The 10869-nt window shown below is 43.5% G+C and overlaps 1 protein-coding gene across 1 annotated transcript; it reads right to left on the bottom strand.

Annotated features, from left to right (window-relative positions):
• Positions 1 to 342: 342 nt before the first annotated feature.
• Positions 343 to 743, bottom strand: LOC138871161 (uncharacterized). Its single transcript, XM_070149027.1, has 2 exons — positions 597 to 743; positions 343 to 498 (listed from the first exon to the last, which is right to left on the bottom strand). The coding sequence occupies exons 1-2, from the start codon at positions 741 to 743 to the stop codon at positions 343 to 345; spliced, it is 303 nt and encodes a 100-aa protein (XP_070005128.1).
• Positions 744 to 10869: the final 10126 nt, after the last annotated feature.

The raw sequence follows: 10869 nt of genomic DNA, 5'->3' as shown, positions 1-10869 counted from the left end.
TTTCAACTCCAACACCGGCGGCTCCTCAATAGATGGCTTGGTTGGGGGAGTTTTGCGATTCTCAAGATCCAAGGATAACTTCCTAGGCTCATAAGAATACGAGCCCATACCATGCAAAGCGTTTACACATTCAACTCTCCCGGCATCATCATCAACATCCATGTTCAAGAGCACAGCCTCAAGTTGGTCCTCAACATTCACCATTGCGCTTGTGTCATCCACTATCACCGCCGTGACAATGTCAACAAACGAGCACACCTCGGTGCTATTCGGTTGCATTATAGATTTGCACACATGGAACACCACCTTTTCATCACCAACACGGAAGGTCAACTCTCCCGCTTAGACATCTACCAAAGCCTTTCCAGTAGATAGGAAAGGTTTTCCAAGGATAATTGGCACCTCAAAATCCACCTCACAATCCAAGATAACGAAATTGACCGGCAATATGAACTTATCAACACGAACAAGGACATCATCAATAATCCCCAAAGGCCGCTTCATTGACCGGTCCACCATTTGAAGCCTCATAGAAGTTGGACGAGGTTGTCCGATTCCCAAGGTCTTGAAGACCGAATATGGCATTAAATTGATACTTGCCCCAAGTCACAAAGGGCTTTTGCAAATTCGGCACTTCCAATGGTACATGGGATAGTGAATGCACCGGGGTCCTCAAGTTTCAGAGCCATATAATGCACAATTGCGCTCACTTGATGGGTCATCTTGATTGTCTCACACTCCATTGATCTCTTTTTTGTAACCAACTCTTTCATGAACTTTGCGTACCCCGGCATTTGCTAGAGTGCCTCCACCAAAGGAACGTTGATAGTCAAACTCTTCATCATCTCAATGAATTTCTTAAATTCGTTGTCACCTCTTTGCTTGGCCAACCGTTGAGGATAGGACGGAGGAGGCCGAGGTGAGGGTGCTTTGACTTTGGGCACCACCGGCTCGGGCATATCAATCACGTGTTCCCTAGACGGGTTCACGGCCTCTTGTGTCTCCTCTTCAACCTCATGAATATCAATCCGCACATCATCTCTCACACTTGGTTCAACTACATCTTCAACCACCAAAGGCTTTCATTATCTCGTAACTCATCTTCATCCACCATAACTTGGTTTCCTCTTGAGGCATGCACATTACCGCCTCTTCCACTTCACGTTGTCACCTTCATCACATGATTATTGTGCCCACCCTTGGGGTTTACTACCGTATCACTTGGTAGAGCACCCTTTTGGCGAGTATTTAAAGACTGAGAAATTTGGCCAAGTTGTACTTCCAAGTTACAGATAGAAGTGTTGTGGGAGGCCAATTGAGCTTCGGAGTCTTGGTTCTTCTTCATCATTTGCTCAAACATACTTCAATTCTACCAAATTCATTTCCCGAAGAACTAAACCCTTGAGATTGAAACGGCGGCGGGTTGTTCGGTTGTTGAAACATCGGAGGCCTTTGAAAGCCTTGCCCCCGATTTCCTTGGCCACCATTGTTATTCCACACACCTTGCCCATTGTTGTTGTTGTTCCAATTGTTGTTGTTGTTTCCGCTCCAATTCCCTTGATTACCCGAATTGTTGTTCCCCCAATTTCCTCCTTGGTTGTTGTTATTGTTCCAATTACCACCTTGTTGATTGCACCAATTTCCTTGGGGTATCCATTGTTGGTTCCCTTGATTACCTCTATTCCCTTGATGGTTGTTGACGTATTGGACTTCCTCACTTTGATCATCATAGCATTCATTCGAATATCCACCACCATTATCATAGTTATCAAAATTTCCTTGAGGTTGTTGCCCACTTTGCCTCCTTTTTATCATATTCACTCCTTCCATGGCGTTGACTTGGTGCGGGTTTTGAACTTATTGTAACTGCGCTTTAGCCAACTGATTCATTGTTGTTGTAAGTTCGGCAATGGCTTGGCCATGAACATGTAACTCCTTATGCAAATGTATGACGTTAGGATCACCTTGAGGCATATTAGCCCGGCTTTGCCATGCCGACGATGTGTCGGCCATCTCATCTAACACATCACAAGCTTCATTGTAAGGAAGCTTCATAAAATTTCCTCCCGCCAGTTGGTTCACAATACATTGGTTGGTTGTGTTGATGCCCCTATAGAATGTTTGTTGGATCATCACATCAGTCATATCATTGTTAGGGCATTCTTTCACCATTGTTATAAACCTCTCCCATATCTCGTGTAACGGTTCAGTCGGCTCTTGCTTGAAGGCTAGAATCTCGTCCCGTAGAGCCGCCATGTGACCTGGAGAGAAAAACTTAGCGATGAACTTGTCCGCCAACTCATCCCATGTAGTGATGGAATGATTGGGGAGCCTCTCCAAACAATCTAACGCCTTCCCCCGAAGTGAGAACGGGAAAAGTCGAAGTCTCAATGCATCCTCCGAAACATTTGTCTGCTTGCTACCCCAACAAGTATCCACGAAGCCCTTCAAGTGTTTATAAGCATTCTGATCAGCGGCCCCCGTGAAATAACCTCATTGTTCGAGCAAGGTGAGCATCACATTTGTAATATGGAAGTTCCCCACCCGGATTTGGGGAGGAACTATTGCACTTGCGTACCCTTGATTGGGTAGAAATCTTGGTGCCACTCTTGGTGGAGGTGGAGGAGGGTCTAGTATATTCTCATTTGCATTGGTATTTTCATTGGAATGTCGACCTCTCCTAGGAGCTTGAGGTAATACGTCTTCTTGTTCTAGATCCTCAACCTCCTCCCCCACGACCACGTTGCCAAGAGGGTCATTTGCGTTTAAAGGCATGTGTACCTGAGTGAATTGACACAAATAAAATTAGTAAAAAGAAGGAAAGAGAAGCAAAACACAAAACTAGCTACACAAATAGTCAACACCGTAAGCTCCCCGGCAATGGCGCCAAAAAGTGATCGCATCAAACTCAACCTCACACAACGGTAGGAAGAGCGGGCGCTAAGACTTTTACTCGAATAGTGGTATCGGGGTCAATTTCCACAGGGAGCTTGGAATGGAGTTGTGTATTTGTTCAGACTAGGAATGCGTGCTTGCTCCTAATTGTACTTCTAAAAGTTTTTGGGGTTTTTGTTTAATAACTACTATTATCAACTACAAATTTAAGCTAATTTATGCTAAAGGGATATGTTCTAAGTTGTAAATAATATAGAGAAAGGCACTAGGGTCGTGGCATCACCTAGGTGGTTAACTAACGGGTAGAAACTACTACTAATAGATTGACATATTTGGGATCAATGTTATAACCGTTGCACAATTGTACCCACTCTCACACCTCTCGGTAGGGAGAGGGAATTTGCCTAATTAACTCTCTCGAGACCAATTGGGTAGGCCAATTAGACCAAGCAACTGGGGTTCAAGTAGGGTGATTACTCTATCGAGGTTTAACCTGTTAATTGGGACTACCATTTCTCATGGGTCCACCCCAATTCCTTGTTGGGTCAATTTTGGGGTCATAGACTCTCTTTCTCAAGAAGAGTCAAAACCCACTAAGCTAGAATCAATGTTTGCAACCATCAATCCTTAATTAAACCATAAAATTAACCTAAATAACAAACTCCCAATATCAATCTATCATTAAGAAGCAACACCTATTAATTACCCACACTAGGGTTGAGTCACAACCCTAGCTAATGGGTTTAGCTAGATATAATTAAAGAAGAAACTGAAGAATAAAAGATGAAGCAACCATATTAATTAATTACTAATGTCAAACTACAATAATCTATGATGAAACCAAGCTATAAATGCCCAAAATCGGCCAAAACATAAATTTCACGAGTGCAACAGCTATCAGATGTACCAAACTTCCCCTAAAAATGGTAAAATGTTCTATTTATAGTGGGCTGGAAAAACTGGACAAAAATGCCCCTGCGGGGTTAGTGCATACCGCACAAAGTTGGCACGCGGCCGCACTGGGTTGCTTGACCTCTGAATCTTGCTCTTTGAAGATGGTGATACAGACTGCACAAAGTTGGAATGTGGCCGCATGAAGACTGGCGTGGACCGCACAAAGTTGTTGTGCGGCCGCATGAATAGTTTTGGCAGCTTCTCTGAAATTCTTGGACGCGGACTGCGTGACCATAGAGTGCGGCCGCATGGAGAGGGACGTGGGCCACATGAAGTGGGACGCGGCCGCGTGGTTTGCTTCTGGAATATGACACTCTCTGAACTTTTTGGACGCGACCGCATAACAAGATTGTGCGGTCGCATGAGTGAGACACGGGACGCATGAAGTGGGACATGGTCGCATGATGTTTGACTTGTAGTTTCACAGTCTATGAACCCCTATGGTGCGGCCGCATGACATGATGGTGCGGTCCGCACCAAGTTCTGAATGTCCTTACTTTAATGATCTTTGGCACTTGAGCAGGTTTCACTCCGATTTGAGCCGATCTTTGACGATTTGTCACTTTATAGCTCAAACCTGCAATCAAGCGCAATCTGTAAGCATTTTGGGACTATTTTGTAGCAAATTACATTCAAAGCGCAAGCAAGTATGGGTATAAAACATGTTAAAATCCTACTTATCAAGCGCTAGTATGATGATCTGCATTTGCTTGTCCTTAAGGACAGAGTTCAGCATAATGATGCCAGAGATGTGACTATAGGTGATGATGGGGTATTGAGGATGCAGGGCTGGATTTGTGTGCCCAATATAGATGGGCTTCGAGAGTTGATTCTAGGGGAGGCCCATAGCTCGCGGTATTCCATTCATCTGGGTGCCACAAAGATGTATCAGGATTTGAGGCAGCACTATTGGTGGAGGAGAATGAAGAAAGACATTGTGGGATTTGTAGCTCGGTGTCTGAACTGTCAACAGGTGAAATATGAGCATCAGAGCCCGAGTGTCTTACTTCAGTAGATGGATATTCCCGAGTGGAAGTGGAAGAGGATCACTATGGACTTTGTAGTTGGGTTTCCACGGACTTTGAGGAAGTTCGATGCTATTTGGGTGATTATGGATCGGCTGACCAAGTCCGCGCACTTCATTCCTGTATGGACTACCTATTCTTCAGAGTAGTTGGCAGAGATCTATATTTGGGAGATTGTTCGGTTGCACGGTGTCCCAGTTTCCATCATTTCAGATAGGGGCATTTAGTTCACATCGTAGTTTTGGAGGTCTGTGCAGTGAGAGTTGGATACTCAGGTTGAGTTGAGCATAGCTTTTCACCCTCAGACGGACGGGAAGTCCGAGCACACTATTTAGATATTGGAGGGCATGTTGTGTGCATGTGTCATTGATTTCGGAGGGTCATGGGATCAGTTTCTACCGCTTGCAGAGTTTGCTTATAACAACAACTACTAGTCGAGTATTCAGATTGCTCCATATGAGGCTTTGTATGGGAGGCGGTGTAGATCTCCAGTTGGTTGGTTCGAGCCCGGTGAGGCTAGGCTATTGGGGATAGACTGGTGCAGGATGCCTTAGAAAAGGTGAAGGTGATTCAGGAGAGGCTTTGTACAGCGCAGTCGAGGCAAAAGAGTTATGGCTGACAAGAAGGTTCGAGACGTGTCCTACATGGTTGGTGAAAAGGTTCTGTTGAAGGTTTCACCCATGAAGGGTATTATAAGGTTTGGGAAGAAAGGGAAATTGAGTCCTCGGTTCATTGGGCTTTTTGAGGTGCTTCAGAGGATTGGGGAGGTGGCTTATGAGCTTGCTTTGCCACTCAGCTCATCGAGTGTGCATCCAGTATTTCATGTTTCTATGCTCCGGAAGTATATTGGGGATCTGTCTCATGTTTTGGATTTCAGCACGATTCAGTTGGATGATGATTTGACTTATGATGTGGAGCCAGTAGCTATTTTAGGTCGTCAGGTTCGAAAGTTGAGGTCAAAGGATATAGCTTCAGTGAAAATGCAGTGGAGAGGTCGGCCCGTGGAGGAGGCTACCTGGGAGACCGAGTGGGAGATGCGGAGTAGATATCCTCACCTGTTTGAGGCTTCAAGTATGCTTCTTGACTCGTTCGAGGACGAACGTTTGTTTAAGTTGGGGAGGATGTGACGACCCGGCCAGTCGTCTTATGAGTTATCACTCTATTTTCCCTATTTCTGCTTTTTATGCTTTGTTTATCCGTTTTAGGTGGTATCGGGTTGGTCGGATCGAATTCGGAATGATTTTGGTAAGGTTTGAGACACTTAGTCTCTTTTGAGGAGGGTTAAGTTGGAAAAGTCAATCGGATGTTGACTTATGTGTTAGAGGGATCAGATGTGAGTTCTGATGGTTCGGCTAGCTTCGGGAGGTGATTTGGGACTTAGGAGCGCGATCGGAATGAGTTTTGGAGGTTCAGAGTAGATTTAGGCTTGAATTGGCGAAGTTAATATTTTAGCGATTTCTGGTTGATAGGCGAGATTTTGATATAGGGGTTGGAATGGAATTCCGAGAGTTGTAGTAGTTCTATTGTGTCATTTGGGATGTGTTTGCAAAATTTCAGGTCATTCGAACGTAGTTTGGTTGGGTTTTTGATCAAAAGCGTAATTTAAAAGATTTTGAAATTCTTAAGCTTGAATCCGATGCGAATTTGGTGTTTCGATGTTGTTTTGAGTGTTCCTTAGGTTGGAACAAGTTTGAATGAGGTTATGGGATATGTTGACATGTTTGTTTGAGGTCCCGAGGGCCTCAGGCGAGTTTCGGATGGTCAATCGGACCATTTCATGAAGTTTAGAATTGCAGAAATCTGTTGCTCAATGTTGCAGACAAATGCTCTTCGCATTCGCGAGAGGGGAGCCACGAATGCGAAGGGTAAGCTGGAGAAGGCTGAGACTTTGGCCTTCGCGTTCGCGATGGAGCCTTCGCGTTCGCGAAGGGCTGGGAAACCATGCATCGCGTTCGCGAGGTCTGTTCCGCGTTCGCATAGAAGAAATAGGCCAGCTGGGTTTTGAGATATTTTGTTCAACGCGTTCGGGGGCGGGGAAGCGGGTTCGCGAAGGTCTGTCTAGGTAAAGTATCGCGTTCGCGATGGGGTGATCGCGTTCGTAAAGAAGAGTTTTGGTCAATGGAATTTTTGTGCTTCGCGAACGCAAGGCAAAGCCTCGCATTCGCGAAGAAGGAATTTAGGCCTGAGCAGAAGGTTTAAAAGGTCACCTTGTCCGCGAATGTGGGGTTATTTTCTTCCATTGTTGGTCGTTTTTGGAGATTTTTGAAGGGGATTGAAGGGATTCAAGGGTAATCACTTGGAGGTAAGATTCTTGGAATTAAAACTCGATTCTAATGTGAATTCCACCTAAATAATCATGGAAAATAAGCCAACAATTAAAGAACTAGGGCTTGGAAATTTAGACCTTTGATTGAAGATTTGAAGGACCATTTGAGGTTGGATTTCAGAACTTTTGATATGTATGAACTCGTGGGGAGATAAAGAATCTATTGATGTAAAAATTTTCAAATTCCGAGACGTGGGCTCAGGGGACGGGTTTTGGTAATTTCGGGATTTGTGTCGTATTTTGATTGTTTTCATTTGGGCTTCATTCCCTTAGCATATTTTAACATCCTCATTCTGATTTTGGATAGATTTGAAGCGAGTGGAGGCCGATTTGAGGGGCAAAAGTGTCGCGAGCTAGAGATTTGACCGGTTCGAGGTGAGTAATTATTGTAAATAATGTTCTGAGGGTTTGAAACCCCGAATTTGCACATCATAGTGCTATATTGAGGTGAGGCACATGCTTGATGACGAGCGTGGGGTCGTGCACTATTGGGGATTGTGACTTAGTCCGTCCTAAATGACTATTTTACCGTGTATTTGACTCAAACTTACTTGCTATCATCATGATTTGGGCTGAATGCCATATTTGGGCCTTGGGCCAACTATTTGAATCCTTCGGGGATTTTTACTGGTATTTCCTCACTGGTTTGACTTTATACTTGAACTCAGTTATGTTATTTTCCACTGTTTTTCATACTCAACCATGTTTACTCAGTATAATACTTTAATGATATTTTAAATAATGTTTGGGCTGAGAAACACATGTTTTACTATTGCCCAAGTAGTTTGTGAGGATTTTGATTGAGTAAGGCCAAGGGCCTATGTTGTGAGGAAACATTTGATACCAATTATGAGGCCGAGGGCCTAAGATATATATGCCACGAGGTGGCTTGATTGATATGAGGCCGAGGGCCTAGTGATGATGCCACGAGGTGGCTTGATATTGCGCTTGGGCCGTAAGGGGCCCCTCCAGGAGTCTATACACCCCCAGTGAGCACGGATACCCATTGTGATGTGAGATTGAGCCTGATGGGCTGGTATTGTTCTATGTGATTGCCCGAGGGGCTGGTACTGTTCTGAGATGTTGCCCTCGGGGAGGATTTGTTGATATTGTGCCCGAGGGGAGAACCTTTATGTGTTTACTTTTCATAATTGACTGTCAATTACCTGCTTAATTATTGAAAAAGACTTTCCATGAAACTACGTTTGAGTTAAAGGATTTTACCTATCTTTCACTGGTTTACTATTTTAATTGTTTTACTGCTTCATTATAGAATGCTTTATGCCTTACGTGATTTATTGCTTTTAGTCTTTATTTACATTTGTTACTCACTGAGTTGGAGTACTCACTTTACTCCCTACACCCCTATGTGCAGATTCAGGCGTTACAGATCCTACTAGTGCGAGTTGAGAGCTCCCGGCAGATATCAGAGTCTACGAGGTAGCTGCTTGACGTCCGCAGTCCCGTGTTTCTCCTCCTTTATCATTTCTATCTCTTTTCAGACATTTGTACTAGCTTATAGACTTAGCAGACTTGTATCATGGCTTATAGATGCTTATGACTAGTGACACCCCGGTTAGGGCTGCGTTGGGTTGTTCTTCCACGTATTTATGATATTATCGGCTACTTTAGATTATTTTATCATGTTTAGACTATTTCTTAATGCTTAAGTGTTTGATGGCCTTGTCTTCACGAGAGGCGCCATCACGACCTGGTTCGGATTTAGGGTCGTGACACATTGGGGTTGTGCAGACTCCTGGAGGGGCCTCTTACGGCCCAAGCACAATATCAAGCCATCTCGTGGCATCATAAACAGGCTGTCGACCTCATATCAATATCAAGCCACATCATGGCGTACAACCTCAGGCCCTCGGCCTCATTATCATAATTAGTGTATCACTGCTGCGGCGTGCAACCCGACCCAAAAGTATCCTCACAATACAGGCCCTCGGCCTTACTCAGTCAGAATCTCATAAGCCCTTCGAGCAATAGTAAAAATATGCAGCTCAGCTCAAAATATCTTTAAAACATCATTTAAGGTTTCTAAAACAGAATAACACAGATTTTGAAAACATTGAAAGATCTGGCATGACTAAGCACAAGTATGAAATCAAATAGTGAGGAAAATATCATTAACGATCCCATAAGGGTTCAAACAGTTGGAACGAAGCCCACATATGACATTTAGCCCAAAGTATTATAATATCAAACAACTAGCTACCAAATATACAGAAAAATAGTCATTCGGGATGGACTAAGTCACAATCCCCAATGGTGCACGACCCCACGCTCGTCATCTAGCGTGTGCGTCACATCAACACAGCCGAACGTTGTATAATCCGGGATTTCATACTCTCAGAACAACATTTAAAATCATTACTCACCTCGAACTAGCCTGAAAAGCTACTCTGCAACATGCTTGCCTCTCGTACCAACTTCCGAGTGCTCCAAATCTACCAAGTTCAGATTTTTATCATCAAATTATGCTAAACGAATGAATTCCAATTGAAAAATATCGATTTTAAGCACAAAATCCGAAATCAGTCAAAACCTGACCCCCGGGCCTGCATCCCAAACTGGACAAACTTTATACCAAAATGTTCTTCATCATCTCACGAGTCCGTATATATAAAGAACTCGAAAATCGGAGTTCGTTTGACCCCTCAAATCATTCCTAGAAGGTCTCATAATCTCAAGCCCTAACTCCACCTTTTTCTTATTGATTTTCATGAATTAAACACTGATATTTTGTTCCTTAATCACAAATAATCGAGTTTTAGGGTCCAAAATCCTTACCTCAATGAAGAACAATGATTTCCTCTCTTCAAAATCGCCTCAAATTTCTTTTCCCGTTCAAAAATGGTGTAAAAGGATTTAATGGTCGCGGAGGGTTTATTTAAATGCTGCTCACGCATTTTACTGTTCACCCGAGTTACTGTTCACCCGAGTTACTGTTCATGCTGCCGTGAAAAATGCAGCAGCTTTTCTTCTAGTCTAAATTGATCCGTTAACCTTTCGAGATCTACCCGAGGCCCTCAAAAATCTCAACAAATATACCAACACGTCCCATAACATCATTCGAACTTAGTCGAGCCTTTGAAACACCAAAAAAATTATCAAAACACCAAAATCACATCAAATTCAAGCCTATGAACTTTGAAATTCCTAAATTCCACCAACGACGCCGAAACTATCCAAAACAATTCCGATTGACCTGAAATTTTGCAGACATATCCAAAATGACATTACAAACCTGTTCCAATTGTCGGAATTCTATTCCGACCCCGATAGCCTATTTTCCGCTGTCGACCAGAAATCGCCAAAAACTAACTTTCGCCAATTCAAGCCTAATTCTACACGGACATCACAAAAATATTCCGGACACACTCCTAAGTCCCAAATCACCTAACGAAGCTATCCGAGCCATAAAATCCGCATTCTGAGGCCGTTTACCAATAAGTCAACTCTTGGTTGACTTTTCTAACTCTAAAGCTACTTTTAGAAACTAAGTGTCTCAAACCTTACCAAAACCATTTCGGATTCGATCAGACCAACCCGATACCACATAAAACGGGTAAACAAAGCATAAAGAAGCAGAAATGGGGAAAAACGGAACGGTAACTCATGAGACGACTGGCCGGGTCGTCACATTATGTTACTGTATTCACA

This window comes from Nicotiana sylvestris, chromosome 6 (assembly GCF_000393655.2).
Source record: "Nicotiana sylvestris chromosome 6, ASM39365v2, whole genome shotgun sequence".
In the NCBI taxonomy this organism is placed as follows: domain Eukaryota; kingdom Viridiplantae; phylum Streptophyta; class Magnoliopsida; order Solanales; family Solanaceae; genus Nicotiana; species Nicotiana sylvestris.
The sequence above is the reverse complement of the archived record's forward strand: the minus strand, read 5'-3'. Positions and strand labels throughout refer to the sequence as shown.

What these genes read in the sequence shown, in the direction of transcription:
- LOC138871161 (XM_070149027.1), bottom strand. Translation starts at nt 743, where the DNA reads ATGGAGTGTGAGACAATCAAGATGACCCATCAAGTGAGCGCAATTGTG. An exon ending in CCCTTTGTGACTTGGGGCAA is followed by an intron (nt 499 to 596) that starts GTATCAATTTAA and finishes CGGTCAATGAAG; the next exon opens with CGGCCTTTGGGGATTATTGA.